The sequence below is a fragment of the Ornithodoros turicata genome, chromosome 2 (assembly GCF_037126465.1).
Source record: "Ornithodoros turicata isolate Travis chromosome 2, ASM3712646v1, whole genome shotgun sequence".
Taxonomy (NCBI): Eukaryota; Metazoa; Arthropoda; class Arachnida; order Ixodida; family Argasidae; genus Ornithodoros; species Ornithodoros turicata.
In genome coordinates this window covers 38905444-38923711 of record NC_088202.1, presented here as the reverse complement: position 1 = coordinate 38923711, position 18268 = coordinate 38905444, and the positions used below count along the sequence as shown (strand labels likewise).

The following is an 18268-nucleotide window of genomic DNA, read 5'->3' as shown; positions in this document are numbered from 1 at the left end:
ATAGGTGAAAAAGCAAGCAATACAAACAAAGGAAAACAACACTAATTACATCAAAGCATAAGCAGTTTTCTAACAAAGAAACAATCTCTTGATGCTGACGTTATTTAACATGGCAATGTTGATGTTTCTGAATGCCCTATCATTCAGTAATAACGGCAGTCGATGTGTGACTGATTGCAGCCCGTATCCAGTCCGACAAAATGGAAGGGTAAATGAAGGAGGGGTCCTAAAACTATATACGCTTTCTGTGTATTGTAAAGAAAAAACACGCAAATTTGAATTCCCCGTCTTGGCCATCCGTGCATACAGCAGAAGTAGGCGGCAATTATACAGTGAGCCCACTCTTAAAATCTCAAATTTGTTAAACAAATGTTCTGCATGATCAGTAGAATTCAATCCCTCAACCATACGCATGACTCTCTTTTGGAGTACATCAAGCTTATGCAAATTGGTTTTTGATGTTGTGCCCCATACAAGGATACAATAACTGAGCTGAGAGAAAAATAAAGAATTATATAACATAAACTTCACGTTTGCTGGGAGGATTAGTCTACATTTACTTATTACACCGCTCACCTTACACAGCTTACTTGTTAAATATTGACAATGATCATTCCATGACATATTATAAGAAAATATTACGCCAAGGGATTTTACATTATTTACATATTGAATATTTAAGTTTCCAAAAAATAACAGTGACACTGACGAAAAAGGCTTATTTTTGGGTCTGAAGATTATACATTTAGTTTTATCAGTATTTACATGTAAACAATTTTTCGTAGTCCAGACTTTCAATTTTTCTAACAAAGTATTACCTTTCGATACTAACTCAGGCACTTGAGTAGCTGAAGCTAGTATCGTGGTGTCATCCGCATATATAACGAACTGCACCTCCCTGTCAATAGAGACAATATCATTAATATATAAAATAAATAACAAAGGCCCAAGAATACTTCCTTGAGGGACGCCGGCTTTCAGATCTAGTGTAACAGACGTACCTGCTTTCAAACATACCATTTGTTTCCTAGACCCAAGGTAAGAACTAAGAAGCTCTAGTGCTTTACCTCTAATTCCATATTTATTTAACTTAGTTAGAAGAATATTGTGATTAATGCAATCAAAAGCCTTACTGAAATCTAGAAAAATGCCTAATGTGAACAGGCGACTCTCAAGGTAGTTTAAAATATATTCTTTTTGACAGAGAAGTGCATGTTCAGTTGATAATCCCTTTCGAAAACCAAACTGTTCCTTAACAATCAATTTATGTTTATCACAAAATTTCAGAACCCTCGTATGGATTATACTTTCTAAGACTTTTGAGAATACAGGCAGTATAGAAATTGGTCTATAATTTTTTAGCACATTTTTGTCACCTCCTTTATAAAGCACCATTACCTTGGCTATTTGCATGGAATCTGGAAATTTCCCAGTGCTTAGAGCTAGGTTACAGATAAATGTCAACGGGAATACTAAGTGATCAATAGCGAATTTAATTGGTTTAATTTGTAAGGCGTCTATGTCCGTACATTTAGAATTGTCAAGATTAATGACGACGCTGCGTACTTCAGCTACGTCTGTAGGAAATAAAAATAATGAATTTACATTGTGGTCAATGTCAAAAGTGTCACGATCAGGAATGATCGATGATATTCCAACGTTAACAAAATAATTATTAAAAATGTTCGCCAAGTCACTCCCTGAGGCAACTTATCCATCTAACACTATACTTTCTATATCGTTAGTGTTCCGTGTGCGACCTATGATACCCTTCAAATTTTCCCAAACCACCTCCGAGCATTTACAAGAAGATTCGTCAAAGACACGATTGTAATATTCTTTCTTTGCCTTTCGCAACGTGATATTAACGTGATTTCTAAATTTCTTGAATTCCATTAGTTTAAGAGGTTCCCTTGTTTGAAGGAATGTGTTATACATCGCATACTTTTTTCGAATTAGTGCTAGAAGTTCATACGTAATCCATGGTTTTCTAGCACGCTTTGGTTTAAAAACCCTGTTTTTGCTGGTTTGAATCGGGGGGGTAAATATCGGGCGTCATCAGGTACAACCCTAAAAAGTCAGGCCCTGAGGATAACATTGTTCCCAACAATCGTAAATTGAAACTGAGAAATACCTAGGAATATCCTCGGAGATCTGCGAAAGACTGCAGGCTGAATATCTGATAGTATATCGCGGTACAGGTTGAGCACAACGTAGTAAAATTGGGAGCAGGGTTTAATAAGCAGAGATGAGCAGCACATCCTTCCTTCCTCTCTGTCTGCTTCACTTGAACTATATATGATTTTAAAAAGATGCTCGCTGTGGATGAATTATGATGCCAATAATCCGTCAGGTATGGAACTATTCACACTGATTTGGGACTTTTTGTAGCAAGACAATCGCTATCATGAGCGACACCACAACGGTCGGGTGCACAGATTAATTTTGCCCGCCTGAAGGATATTTAATGTGCTTTCAAATTTCAGCACAAAGCAGCCCATGTATTATCTCATATTACCTGTATCTTTTGTGGAGGACAATATGCCTAAGCATTTTGTAACTTGCAGTGAAATTACTAGCACCCTTGGTTGTGTTCCAAACCTGCAGTCCTGAGGTCAGTAACCATGTATCCACACAAGCGACATTCCCCCTGAAGCAGAAGATGCGGAAAGCGTCATAGCTTCATGCTGTCACGTGGGCGCGAGCGCTCAAAGTCGTGTCTTCACGTATACTGCTAACCGTGGGGAATATCCTGCTACACAGCCACAAGATATTCCGTAGCAGACGGCAGGAAAACACGCTGACGGTATCGTCTGCTAAAGGCGTGGTACGCCACCCCCGATATGCTGCACCATGTGAATGCTCAACATAACACGGGATGGAACTTCGGCTCTGTGAGCAGTGTTTTCGCTTTTTCTTCCACTAGAATATTCCGTGAAGAGGTCGCTCGTGTGAATACACGGTAAGTGGACACATAACCAGTTCATCCACTGAGGCCAGAGCCGATGGGAACACCACAAAATACTGATAGCACTTTCACACAGGTGTGTGATGTGGGTAAAACACTCTGACACTGTCTCTACGATTTTTCCCAGAGGGGGGAGGGGGGCAGAATGTTTGGGGTGGTGGCTTTCATGGTACTGGATCTGCATCTAATTCAGTGCGTTAACTGAATCTGCAACTACATTGTCTTGGCTCAGAAACCCAACATTGCTGGAATGTAGAGAGAAAAATGGAATCATAATTTGTGATTGTGTTGCAACGGCCCCTCTTGTTTTCCCAATTTCACAAGTGACCTTGAAGCTCCAGGGAGCCCCCTCTCTCAGTACGCCCATGAGCTGGCATAATATTCGAAAAAGTTCGAATTATTCGGACACATCTAGTGATGACATTGATGGGATGTGACGGTCCACCATGATACGATGTTGAATGAATTCCTGGAAGTGCCTACCTATGGTTGCAAGCTGCATATATCCAGACTAGAGGCAGCACATGCAGGTCCTTACCTACGTTTAGAGGTGACTTAGACAGCGTGACATAAAAGTCAGCAACATGGTTGGTTGGGAGTGTTCTTGTAGTCAGCAGGAAGAACTTGTTGTTATTATCCCCAATAATATTAAAGTAACAGTCATAAAACAAGGTGACCTGTTGAGAGAAGACAAAATCATGGTTTGTAACCATGCTGAATATGTTGTTTACCCATTTGTGCAAAGGAGCAAAGGGTAAACATTTAAACAATGTGGAAACACTGCAAGAGTGGACAACACACAAGAACACGAGTAAGGATATCATGGTTGAGAAAGAATGTGTCTGAGACAAACAAAAAAGTGGTTCTCACATTCTCTACATGATGAAACTTCCTAAAATCAAATATCCTGCATGTGTTGTATCTTTCCTCCTTTGGGAAGTTGTACTCCAACATTGAATACGAGAATCCATGCACGTCTACAACCAATAAAAAGAATACTTACATACAGTGACTAACCAGGTCCATCACATGTAGAACTGTGCAATAATCATGTGTGGCCATCAAATATTTGCATGATATGATTACACTGACGATTCGTAGACAGAGGTAGATTTCCGTAAGAGTTCACAAGGGGAAGTTGATGTGAAAATACATTGGTCCTTTGGGAGGAAAGATGCTGGCAATGATGTTTGCCATGAAATAAAAGGTCAGAATTTTACGAGTCTGAGAAATCGATCGGGTACTGTGTAAGGTATGCCATTTTGTAATTTTGTCGCTGGCTTCGGCACAACATCTCTGGCATAACTTCTCATGGCAACGAACAAAGCAAAAATTTTACGTTCACAAGTCGCATACTTTTGTCATCTTGTAGCAGACGACATTTTAAAACGAATGTATATCAATGTATCACCACAGTAAAAAAATTCAGCAAGCACTCATACCAAGGGATTGAGCAAATGCAGTGACAGTTGCAGTACACATGAGACTACTAGGGACCAGATCTTTTTGCATTTGCCTATACTAAGTGCCTAAAAGTGCCTAAAAGTGCCTAAACGCGACATTTTCCAGTATGCCTGCCTTTTTCTCGATCCCGCTCCACAATTGATTTTTTTTAACCATGCCAGGTGTTCCTGTCCACCTCTTCGTACTTGTAATGTACAGGGTGTCTTTTTTTTATACAGATTTTTCATAAAAAAACTATAAGGGCTATAGACATCCTGTTTTTACTTCTATCATCTCTGAGCCGCCGGACGTTCTTGGCCATCTGTTGCTCAACCATCGAATGACTAATTACCTAAAAATCGTTAATTAACTTTTTTATTATAAAAGCTACGAAGTTGTCCCAATGAGAACATCTGTTCCTTTCGATCACCTGATATCGTAGCCGTTTTCAGAACAAAAATCCGTTCGGTAGATCGTCCGCAAAAAATTCGTGAGGGAACACCCTTTATTTTGTTCATTGCGCATCTTCAGAGACGCGTCTTTCCTTCACCCCCAATGTGAGAGGGTGAAGGAGCACAGTGCCGTTTCATGCATTGAAGAAGAGCCTTAACTTGCGGAAACAAAAGAAAAACATGTATCAGGTGACACTATTGGAACTGCCCTTATCTTGCGTTGCATTTTCTGTTTCCTTTAATCTTTTTCCAGGATGCAAGAGGTGCCAGTGTGCTCTTTCACCCTCTCACATTGCGGGTGAAGGAAAGACGGGTCCCCGAAGATGCGCAATGAACAAAATAAAGAGAAAAAAAAAGGTGTTCCTTCACGAATTTTTTGCGGACGATCTACCGAACGATTTTTGTTCTGAAAACGGCTACGATATCAGGTGACCGAAAGGAACAGATGTTCTCATTGGGACAACTTCGTAGGTTTTATAATTAAAAAGTTAATTAACGATTTTTAGGTAATTAGTCATTTGACGGTTGAGCATCAGATGGCCAAGGACGTCCGCCGGCCCAGAGATGATAGAAGTGAAAACAGGATGTCTATAGCTCTTATAGTTTTTTAATAAAAAATTCTGCACTCAAAAAAAAAAAAAAAGAAAAAGAAAAGAATGACACTCTAGGCCCTTTGGTTTTCTTCAGTATTTTGGCTAGCTAGAAGATATTCAAATAGAAGAATGGATTAAGACATGCAGCCATTACTGGCTTCTCCAAACCTTGCAGGCTGTCTGGGATACTGAAAGCATGACTCGCTATAGTCTACTTTCAGGACAATGAGCGGCTAAAACATCTGTGTAAAACTGGCGGTGCCATCCTGGGATCGGCATCATGCATAGAAGTATCTTTGTACGAGACGTTGAAGCTTGCATAGTATCATACTATCGTATTTAAATGAGGCAAGCACCAGCACTGCATATCGTGAAAAGTTTTACACGAAAGTCAATATTCATCCTCAGGAGAACGTGCCTATTTTATCTTTTTACTGCCTAAAAATCCAGGCCCTAGTGATTATGCATGAAGAGACGGTGCAGTGCATATGTGTGCAGGATTTGCTCGCATTCAAAGATGGCAGTCTGGAGGTGATGCTTCTGCAATCTGTATAGTTCATCGCTGAGTTCTTAGTCGGTTTTCGGCACGCGGCTGCGGGTGAGGTACACTGCTCACCCCAGGAGTGAGGACTTAACAGCTGTCGCTGTAAAACCAGGATGTTAAGCGTATCATCATCAAAGAGGGGCAGTTACTGACATTTGTGAGAAATTGAGAAACATTGATGGTCATGAGAAAGGAAATCATACATGCTCTGTAGGTTTCAGCTGAAGCATAACACTATGCCATTAAGACCTGTAGTTTAACATTGATGGCAACGGACACGTTCAGGTTTAAGCTTAAGCGCTTAAGACATTGCAGTTACTATAATGTGTATGTCAATCTTTATTGCAGTAACTGCTTACACTATTTCGATAACAAATTAGGTTTTATCACATGCAAGGGTTAACTGTGACGTTTAACAGATCTGTTCATAGTGCTCCTATGCAATGTAAAAATTATGGAAAAATACTAGCAACATACCAGCAGATGATGCAGACAGAGAAATGTTGAGAGAGAGGGCGTAATTAAGATTGTATAAGTACAAATACGTCGTTAAGGAAATCCTATAGTCAAGGGCATCCAAGGAAGTGATTTCCTGAAGCGGTGCCATGTTCCAGGAGGTAAAATCATAAGCCATGCAGCCTGTAGCAATAAAAGTAGTGTTTCACAGGTATGTCACAGTACTCCTAGAGGGTGGCACTCTTGGACATAAGACTACTTTATCGTGCATCAACATCATGAATAACTCATCTTCTTTGAAAGGCTCTACTATTGTTATTGGTGAACAGAATTGATGACTTTCACGCAACTGTTTGCTTAAAGGGGCACTAAAATGGCCACACAAGTTTACTTCAAATTACATTGCACGCTATGTTAATTTCGCGCTTATTGTCGTAATTCAAAACTTTGATTCCACTACAAAGCTACAACCAGAATTATACTGGACTCTTTCTTGCCTCGGCACCACGGAGTAAGAAGACTAGGAGGTGAAACTGCCTATAGAAGCAAGTGCCGGCGCGCGACCAGAGACTGTCACGTTGGGGGAGAGAAAAAAGGCAGTTGCTGACTTTACGCGACAGATGGCACGGCGGCGCTGTCTTCCATTTTGCGCTTTTACATGGAAGGCTATGGGGAAAGCAGTGCTTTTCGCGAGTCGTACGGCAGCCTCTACGGATTATGACAAACTAATGAACATGAACGATGTTTGTCTTAGCAATAAATGTCACGCTTGTCAACTACGTAGCGCTTCTTGTTTATCAAAACCAACGGAAACAATTTCGTTCTCTTGCCTCTCGGTTCTGTTGAGCAGACAACAGGAGCACTATGATCGCGTAAGCGTTTCATCATCTTCTTCTTTTCCAGCGTTTAATTCACGTGCTTTCACGTGTTTTAGTCACGCCGCCGGACAAGCCACAGTATCACGTGACCGCATGCTTCGGAAATTCTGCGTCCTCGTGCAACAGATGGCAGTGCGGAACGGGTCGCCGAGCGCGTGCTCCTCGTACATTCTCTGGTCGCGGGAGAGAGTGAAGTTTCATCTCCTAGTCTTCTTACTCCGTGCTCGGCACTAAGCAGTGAACGTTGCTTCAGTGCGTGCATCGGAGCTTTTAGTCCATGCTGCACGTGTATCTGCGTGCCATGCCGTGGAGCAGTTCCAGCGAAAAACACAGTGCGACTTACGAACCTGACTGGTGTCACTGTCTGAACCATAGTTCGAGGCAACTCGTTACTGTAACTAAGTTCCTTTTTTTGGTAACTTGTAACTTAACTCTGTACTTTTGCGCCATGGTAACTTTTAGAGGAACTCGTTCCTTTTTCAGGTAACTTTGTCAAAGTAACTTAAGTTAAGTTCCAAGTTACTTTTAACTCGCTTTTCACTCACGTCCACATATTTTATTGCTTTCTCTCCAGTTCCTTCATGGCATTTTTTGCCATAAAAGGTGATATTCAATCAATGACAGTGTTTTATTCAGGAAGTAAGAACCGCTGCCATTGAAATGAAGCTGAACGATTGTGCGCCCACAGGGAGTAAGATGCAAAGCGTTTGAATAGACCTATACCAGCGAAACGTCATCATGACATTGATAGACAGACAGAAACCGAAACAAATCGGAAGGAGAGGGCTGGGTTCCACGAACAGGCACTTGTTCGCTGCCTCCCATTGAAAGAACAGCAGGACCAAGGGTCGTGTCCCTTTAAGGAACCATATCGTAATCCCCTCAAGACCGTGGCTTTCGGGCGCGACCTTGTTCACCTCTAGCTTCGAGCTCAATGCTACCAAATTCGTTGCGCTGTCGAACACTATGACGTCATTTGTTTACAAACAGGGAGAGGTCTATTATTAGACATAAACGAAAATGATCTAAGCGTGTTGCACTCCTCCGCAGGCAACTCAAGGTCTAACTCAACTGCTCACGCGCGTTGCACCTGCGTAATGCTATTTTGCGCCCGAAGTAACTTGGAAGTAACTCGTTCTTTTTTTTTAAGTAGCTCAGTAACTGTGAGTTACATTTCAGGCTGAAGAACTTTGTTATTAACTTAGTTACATTTTGCACACAGTAACTTAACTTGTAACGAGTTCTTTTTGACCGGTAACTTCTCAATCTATGGTCTGAACGATGTGAACAGTATAATTGTTGTCACTAGAACATTTGTGATTAGTGTTGTGGGCTACAATTCAGCAAATTGGTATTGAAAAATCCAGCAACACGCGGCATGCCGTGCATGTACACAACACTGCGAACGGACCCGTTCCAGATCCACACTGACACGATAAGCGTGCCCGCGCTTTTCCTGTTGTCTGATTGGTTGCCACCACAATCTGCTTCTTAGGGGGGTCCATTGGCTGCTGCCAAAGACGGCTGTGTTTCATTGAGATGTTCTTCTAAACGTTAGCGCTGTGTGAACTTAAAATTGTGAGATTAAGTTGTTTTTGCATTTTAATGCCCCTTTAATAATGGCACAACATATGCATGAAAGATGGGTCATGATAGTTATGATGAGTTAATGATGGGTTATGCATGTTAGTACTTTAGTCTTTCCTGAGTCATACTTAAGATTTATTGCTCTCAGGAGCAGACTATCAAGCTTAATAACAAGGGAGCATTGTCACCTGGAAAGTTCCAGTTGCAAACCAGTGCACACTCATTACTCTATTTAGGATAAATGCTGTCAAACCGAATCACAGTAGGGTACAGAGTTCAGGTGTGCATTAAAACAGACACACAGATGGATGTTTTTAAAATCATCTGCCAATTACGTAGTAGACAATTTTTTGCACAATTTTCATCATTTCGTACTTATCCCTTCTGAAATGTTGGAACAGCAGATGAAAGCAAACAGTATTCCCCAATGGTTCTGCTGTATTAAGTCTTGAGTATTGCCTCCTGTTTTGCTCAATAAGAGGGACATTTTGACTTGCGTATTATGTCCTTAAATGCAAAGCAAAATACACGAAAGGAGGACTGTCACGTTGGAGCTCAATCAAAAGCAAACAGAAAAGGAGCACAAAAGTAAAGATTACAACCATTGTTCCCTTCATTGTTCACACAAATAAAAATCAAACAAAAAACGACAAATTTATGCACATAAATAATATTAAACAGGAGTAAATTGTCATGGAGAAAAAAAATATGGAAAAAAGCACTAAACAGGTTACAACACGTGAAAATAGTACACTGTTAGTTTAATACGACAAGATCCTGCATGCCTGTATATTCCACTCATCCCAGTCGAAAACCACAAGCTGGAACCAGTTAGGGATCATGCTGGTTCTGAATGGTTCTTGTGGGTTTGAACTGGTACCAGCTTGCCACAGGCGACCAGTTGAGGTGGCCTAAGCAGGAAATCCGACCAGCTGAGATGGTTCCTGCAGAACTGGAGTCCACGTACAAATGGTTTACACTGGATAATATCTAGTTGAAATGGTTCCAGCAGAACTGGAGACTATGTACAACTAGTTTAAGCTGGATAATATCCAGTTCAAAGGGTTCCAGCTGGATCCATGAAAGCTGGTTTCAGGTGGACCCATCTGAGCTGGTGTATACTGAAATTTGTTCCATAGGCCAGCCTAGGTGGAGCCACTTGAGTTTGCAAATGGTTCAGCTTGTGATTTTCGACTGGGATGAGTGCCAGTGGTCAGGAAAGTTTTGCAACAAACAACGTTTTTGGCATTTTTGCAAGATAGAGCTATATGATGCAAAATTACTGTCTCAACTATGCATGGGAGTAGCTTGTCAAGAAGAGCAACTTGTGAAAACTAACGAAAGAAAGTCTTGGGAAGCTCGAGGTTTTGTATAACACTGCCTAGGCATGGGCTAGGCATAAGCAACATCTTCTACCTACCAAGTGCTTGCAACTTCTGGAACATCATTTGTTGCACCTTTTTGGTTCATGCAAAGTGGTCACCAATTGAAAAATTATATCAAGTTTTATCGTACACAGCAGAACAGGACAACTGTTAGGTCAATTTCAGGACTAATTTCAACGTCGGGATGATATAAGGACCTCTGATATATTATAAGGACATTCCTAAATTTGCCTACTTTTGATTTCTTACATTTTGGCTTCTACACATAATTATTTGGAGATGCCATTCTGGCTGCAATGTTCTTTAATATTCTTTTGGTTGGGACTAGGGAGCGAGGGGCAGGTAAAACTGCAGTGGGAGAGGAACATGACTGTACAATGGGATTTCTTGAGATCATCAATACAATCGTCTGTTCTGTAGCACATGCAGTAAAACTTCAAAACCGTTTTAAGCACAAAATCAAGGACAGCAGCTCATCTTTTAGGATATGACTGTGTATTTAGACTGTGTATACCCTCGCTATCGGATGCCTCTGAAAGCACATACAATTCCTTTCATTAAGAAAGCACAAGCCACATTCAGAACTGTCATGGGCTAAAGAATTCTTTAGTAATATAATAATGTAATAATAGTAAAGAAATTTTTGAAAGGCTAACTATGAGTAGCTATATGGTAACGTTCAAGACCCATGGACACACACAGGCCATGTTTGGTCATACCCTCCCAGGCACTGCAAAAGTCCAACAAGCCCAAATGGGAAGGTGAAAGTGTATTTGCATCAGATTCAATCATCTCTTTTGTCTACCACTCATCTCATCTTAAACATTGTTATGAGTACTATGTACATGTTCAAAACTGTACTTACTATTTGTATGATGAATTTGACACGTATTAAAGCCACCACCTAGCTGAAAAGAGAACAGAAAATACTTCCATATATAAGCAGAGCACAAAAAAAAAAGAAGTACAGGGTTTGAATGGCAAGAAACTGTGTGCAAGCAGACAACAACATTTATGGCAAACATGAAAACACTTCCACATCAATGCACAATGTGTATTAGTATTTGCATAGCACTAAAAATTTTGTAGAATATAACATTTCCTCGAGTTTGACGAGGTGAACACAGATACACAAAGAAGTGGGCAGGGCAAGACTAATCATGTCTTCTGCATCTACATCTGCACCATTACATCAGCTTGCTTGTATTCTATTATGTAGTACACATGAATTTCTAGGACAAAAAATTTGATGATCTTAAAATGAGCCAGGATTCTTGGAACAACATGACGGTACATGCAAACATTGCGCCCAGCTGGCAGCCATGCAGGTGCGAGACTGCTGCTTGAAATTGTGTGTGTTTGCAAATGATATCCAGCCATCATCACTGAAAACTGAGATGGTTCTTCATATAATTTTCACCTAACTTCATCTCAAACCAATTTTTGAGGCCTTGGGTTTGAAACACTTGGAGATAACAGTATTTGCAAGCAGACAAAACTGACCTTTGCCCTGCCACCATTTTCTTCACGAGTTCTGGGATGACTGTGCTAGCCATACAAACATTTCGCACTTAGTGGTGAATGACCAAATAAATATAACAAATATATAAGAGAGGATTGACATGTTAGAATGAGGGTGACAGATGAAAAGTGAACACTTTTTAAGAAGATCTAACGCTCTTGAGTTGTCGATAACATGCTGTGAAGAGCTTGTTACCATCCTCGATGAGGACGACAACGTGGAAGATGAGATGGACGGCTCGTGGCAAACTGAAAAGTGTGAGCTGGGAGCCATAATGGGACAGAATGACCTGGTACTCAAAGGTAGCCAGTAAAGAATGTGTACCTCGAGGCCTGAGTGGTACCTGACTCTGCCACAAAGGCAAATCTCAGGCAAGGAATGCAGAGAACAATGGAGGACCAATAGAGACCAAATCTCAGACCTGCACTGCAGAGTATTTGCTTCAATGAGTTGCTTCGACAGTGTGTGGTAAGTGCAAAATGTAACGTAATTCTCACACATCAAACATTTTTTTCTGGTGAAGATCTGCACAAGCATTTATTCCGTTTGCTTGAACTGAGAGCAGCATCCACAGGGAGTGCAGAGGGGACACCAGCCACTCCTCAGGACTGTACGACTTTTATGGGTTATAATTACGGTTTCGAGTTTTGAAGGTCGTATTTTTTGAAAATTCAAAGGGTGTTTACCGGAGTTTTCAACTTTTCCAAAATTCCGAGTTTCTTGGAGGATTAAACAGTCTGAAAAATGAACGCCGCCGATTTCTGAGTGTTTCGGAGCAGTCATTGCAGAGACAATGTAAGCAAGAATTACAAAAGTGACTGGGACCACCCAATGTAGCGTACGGATGTTTAACTACCCAGAGCTATTGAAGTATACAAGCGTATTTGCACAAATTGTGAATGTTGCCCAGGTGCAAAATGAGTGATGAAAGAAAAAAGTCACTGTTAAGGTTAGCCAGCTGCAGGACTCGAACCCACATCTTCTGGTAATCCAGAAGACGTGGGTTCGAGTCCTACAGCTGGCTAACCTTTTCAGTGACTTTCATCTTTCATTTCTTAGGCAATTTGAGGCTTTGTATGTGTTTGTGCCTTGCAGTGCTTGATTTCACCAGCCGAAGTAACACTGATCATTCATAGAGTTCTTCGGACAATAAATGTAAGCTGTCTTAGGTTAGTTTAGTGACAGGTTAGGTTAGTGTGGGTGTGGAAGCTAGCCTTGCGCCCCAAATCTGTTTCGATGGGAGGCGAGGCTAGCCCTCCACAGCCACACTAAGCTAACCTAACACTGAACTAACCAGCTTATGATGTCTCAGGCTAGTGTAGTGATAGGTTAGGTTAGTGCAGCTGTGGCAAAAAAAAAAAAAAGAAAAAGAAAATAATGGTTCCAATCCCTGGACTCACAACCACTGTACTTCCCACCACACAAGCGCAACTTATTGTAAGCCTGACTGCTCTGCGGCTTTCGGTAACGGCTGACTGCGGGGCCAGTTTGCATACAAGTTGAGTACGAGTCCCAGACTCATTCTCAATAGCCTTGGCAGTGCATTGAGCACCAGGGCTCTAGCTGTGCGTGTGCGGGGCCTATTTGACACCGGCGATAATGAAAGGTTAAGGCACGTGGTTAAGGATTTCGGAACACGGGAGCTGGCAAGACTGGAGAGGAATACAAAATTTTATGTCTGTGCGTGCAGGGCCGGCGAGAGAAACTATGAACGTCTTGGATGATGCCTGCCCAGCCCTGCCCGGGCAACTCTCCCGACGTCACGATAGCATAGTCCCATAGGTCTGGCAGACCCCTGAAGAAGCCAGTGCCCAGTCTTAGACCTTAATTTCGGCAGTAGGATGTAAAGAGGGTCGGAGTGACTGTGAAGTAAGACCCGAGACAAGGAGTTCAGACAAATTCTCGTCAGTGTGAAGCTTTTATTAGATGCCTATTTTGATCTGGGTGCGCTTTGCGCCACCATCCCCTCTGTGGGCATATGTGACAGAACTATTACTGAAAAGCGGCTCTTCATGCCGTCTTTCGCTGCCACCATGTAATGACACTTTAGGTCGAAGCAGAAACGAATCTTGCAGCGAAGCATCAGACAAAAATATAGCTCTGCATGAAAATGCCGCTGACCATACTTTAATTAGATCAGTACTTGGTTCCCTCACTGAGATCCTCTCAACTTCAGATGTGCACAAGTAAGAAAGTAAATGAGCCGCAAAGTAACTGATAGGAAAATAATAAACACGCTAAGGGATTACACTGATGGAAGTACTGGAAGAAACTCACGAACCTCGCGATATCTCGAGTTCCCGAATTTGACTCCACCAGCTAATGTACGTGTCACGCGATACTTATTGTGTGAACATGAAGGCCTTGGAAGCGACCAGGGCTGCTTTCTTTGGTCAATCACGCGACGTCTCTGTACTGTACTCTTCTGTCTATTTCTCTTTTTGTTGAAGATTGCGCGTGGCATTGAGTGTACGCCTGACAAACAAACGAAATGATAGGCGTTTTGCGCGGGGCATAAGGCCGTTGGCTTGCTCGCTCTACCCATATGCCGGCCCAGTTGAGCACGCGCTCGGTTCGCGTGCTGGAAGCGCTGCCAAGGCTATTAAGAATGAGAGCCGTCGAGAGGGTGGTGCAGCCGGGGGTGGCTCCCCGGGCTACTTCAGGGGCCCGCACGAGGCTGTCATAATCATATGAAGAAGAAACACTTGGACTGTGTTATGGAGACGTGGGGAGGGGGCCCGGGTATGATCCATTCCCGGGGCCCGTAATTTCTCTCGCCGGCCCTGCACACGGGCCCAGATGTCGCGTAACATGTTTGAAGCTGGGCTTCGAAGCTATATTTTGACATTTCAGAGCCAGGATATGAGATTTGTTGGAAATGTTTTCTAGTTCTTCACGAATTCTGCTACAAGACATGGAAACGCTTTAGTGCGCAAAATCACGATGAGACTCACCATGAACGAGCAGTCAGAAAGCAAGGACACGAGGCTTTTGTCGCAAAATGTCGTGCTCGCCGGATTCGTCGCCAAAGTGCGTGTACAAACAAAAACAAATGAGGAGAGCAAGATAACGGTTGTGTACATTTTGCTTTGCGAACCTATACACCTCTGCTTGCGACCAAGCACAGCAGCACGCTGACACAAACAGGAAGTAACAACACGGTGACACATGGCGTAGAGTAGGTTGCACCAAATCCTTTCGACGCAAGACGCAAGGAAGACTTCCAACAATCCTCCACAGTAGCAATCACAGCCAACTTTGTGAGCTTTCAGCTGTTCCCACTTGACCAGGTGGCGTGGCGCTCGACTGAGCCATTAGTAGGACGATGTTGTTACGGTTTCGTTTTCCCAGTGCAGCTTAGAGGATCTCTTTTGGTTTCGCTGTACGTTTTTGGGCTTTACATTCGAGAAAGAAGTGTTGCAGTGTCTCCGTTGCTTCCCCATGCTCCGTTAGTAGTAGTAGTAGTAGTAGTCAGGGTTGTCAAGTAACTTCGTAAAAGTATCTGAGTACGTGTACTTAGATGCTTTTTGTGTATCTTGGGGAAATATTGGATATACATTTTCAAACACGCACTTTTAACTGTAACTTAATTACTTTTTTCAGTAACTTGTATCTGTCTTTTTGAGTATTTTTTCAGTAAAAACGACGAAACACCGTCGCCGAGCAGGAGGTGGCGCGAAGGGCGCGCCGACACTAGGGATCCTCCATGCGCGTGAGAAGCTGCAGCAACCCGTCGAGGCTCCCTCCCAAGCCCACCAGGCACGAGCTCCACTCCTCCTCGGCCTTGCTGCACGTGCTCACGCCCCCGCACGTGACATTCCTTATTCCTCGTCACTCTTGGCGGCCTTGGCGGTAGTGAAGAGAATGGCCGAGTTTGAAGGCGTCGACGACCTCGGGCGCGGACGCCGTCTGTGAGGCTGTAACTACAGGAGGGCCACTGCGAGAGTTTCGCGGCCGCGCCAAGTGTGTCGCCACGGTAGTATCGATTGGGGCGCCATCACTTCGCAAGACTTCTTCATCACGAAAACAAAACCCGACTTAATAGGTGTACTTCTTCTACAACAACTGAACAAAGTGCGAGCCTACGTTTCTTTGAGTAAACTCGTTCTCTTCGATTTAGAATGTGTGTGTTACGTGGTCACATTCCTTCAACCGACAGCAATTAAGCAATCCGAAACTTTGGGCGCGAGCTTTGAACCGTTGACCGTTGGAGTGCCAGCAGTGGAAGGCGGAAGCTGGTGCAAACAAACAGTGTAAACCCTTTCTGAGCAAAAGTAATTAATTTTATGGGCTTACATTTACCGAATTTCTTCATGCGTATGCTTCCCGTGCAAGACACTAACCGTTACACATTAAAAACTACAGGAACACCGCTGAAGCACGGTTGGAATTAGAGCACTGCACGGGCCGACTTTTCCGGGCCCGACCCGGCCCGGGCGCATCGAAAAATGGCCCGGCCCGACCCGGGCCCGGACCTTCATATTTTTATGCGGCCCGGCCCGGCCCGGCCCGGCCCGGCCCGGCCCGGTGACCCAGTGACTAGAGCCCGGCCCGGCCCGGCGTCTAAGCAAATAGAGCCCGGCCCGGCCCGGCCCGGTGACCCGGCGAGTAGATCCCGGCCTAGTATTTCCAGCCGCGACGTACGCGTTTCTGGCGATTATCAAACAAATTTATAAGTAAATTTATAAGGAGAGAAGACAAACATACAAGTGATGGCGGTTTAACACCGTAACCGCACGAGACCAAATTAAATCCAGAACGCACGGGGCGTTATCGTTACACTGTCAAGATTTTGCGGAGATAGAGCATGCTGTCGACAAACTGCTCCTCCCAGTCCCTATCCCTCTCACCAAGCTTTGCCAGAGTGATTGTGAAATATGTGAGGAGTGAGGAGCAATGTAAAGTGGCTTGGAGAATGTTCTAGACGGTCGAATCATATGCATAATGCGGTACCCTTTGCTTGTCTTTGCAAAATATGCACAGACAGGAATGACGCAAGCGCATGATGATATGAACTAATGCATCTCCAATGTGTGGAATTAGCTGCGTGGCCCGGCCGGGCCTGACTCTTGGGAACATATTTGTCGGCCCGGGCCCGGCCCGGCCCGGCCCGCGGTGGTGGCGTGTTTTAACGGCCCGGGCCCGGCCCGGCCCGTGGTGCTGGCGTATTTTGTCGGCCCGGGCTCGGCCCGGCCCGGAGCACACAGCCAATAACAAGCCCAGCCCGGCCCGCGGGCCGGGTCGGGCCCGGGCCGGGTCGGGGGCCCGGGCCCGTGCAGTGCTCTAGTTGGAATACATCAGCACACTGACTGCTAAGTAAAATACGTACTAATCAGCAATGAGGAGCGTTTAAAGTGCAATAAATGCTCCAAATCAGATCGCTTCCCCTTGTTTCCAATGGGAGCAGCCAGCGCTGTTTGGCCCTCCAACATGGCGGCCGGGTGCCGCACCTCTCTCCCACGAGCCCCTCTCCTATGCGCGATCCAGCCTTTATAGGAACCATGCGACACCTAAAGGGCGCGCGCTGCTCCGTCGCGACAACGCCGCCAGTGGCGGTCTTGAAAGTATCCGACGTGATACCACACCGCCCGTTCTATGCATTATCAGTGGAACTGTAGCTTGCGTGGCGACCGCCGTTATTAGAAGGTTTAATTTTCGAAGTGCAAATAATGTGGAACCTTTCTAGGGCGCGAACGAAGAGAATGGAGACAAATTGCACAGAAGCAACCACCGTATTTATAATGTATCTAACAGTGCGGAAGGAGAACAGCCACTCACGTCTGTCTGGTCAAAACACCTGTAGGTGATACGTCGAGAGGATGGTTATTTGACGCCTGCACAAAATCCTGGCTTGCTAGCGAAGGCTATACACGTTTATTTCTCTGATTCCAGCCACTTGTAATATGTTTTTGACTGAGTCTTGTATTCCTTTCGACCTCTTTGCACACACATAGCTTCGTCACTGAAATCTACATCGTGCGTCCGTTTCATCCACACAAATAATCACGTGAGGTCACTACTTATTGTCTAAACTTGTACTGCAGTTTTTCTAGTATCTTCAGATACAATAACGCTAAAGAGATCCTCAAAGAAGAAATTATATGGGTTCTTACCTCGGTTACCGCCGTAGGCTTGCGGCACGACAGCTGTGAAATGGTTGGTGCGTAAATGCTAAAACTAAACCTTTTGGACAACGTAGAACTTCCGTTCTCACTGTGAGACTCATCAACCAGATTACCGGGAGCAATATCGGCTCTGGGCACTGGCAATGAAACACCTCAATCAGTATCACGATCCAGCGGCGTTTCACCGTCACGAAAGTGTAAATCATTGATCATTTTGCAGGTCCTCATTCAGTTTCATTGAAACTAGAACAAAAGAAATAGAATATATTCGCTCATGTTATGCACACCCCATGCAATGGCCGAACGCGCGTCACA

At 43.7% G+C, this 18268-nt stretch overlaps 1 protein-coding gene across 3 annotated transcripts in view; it reads right to left on the bottom strand.

Annotated features, from left to right (window-relative positions):
- LOC135385294 (uncharacterized) overlaps positions 1-15090 on the bottom strand; it is a 39796-nt gene extending 24706 nt beyond the window's left edge. For all 3 annotated transcript variants that reach the window (XM_064614518.1, XM_064614519.1, XM_064614520.1), the window contains exons 1-5: positions 14783-15090; positions 11172-11214; positions 6478-6639; positions 3839-3945; positions 3507-3645 (exon numbers count right to left, since the gene is read on the bottom strand). In XM_064614518.1, the coding sequence (XP_064470588.1) occupies positions 3507-3645; positions 3839-3945; positions 6478-6639; positions 11172-11214; positions 14783-14998 (667 nt within the window). In that variant the 5' untranslated portion in view covers positions 14999-15090. The remainder of the gene's footprint in view (positions 1-3506; positions 3646-3838; positions 3946-6477; positions 6640-11171; positions 11215-14782) is intronic.
- Positions 15091-18268: the final 3178 nt, after the last annotated feature.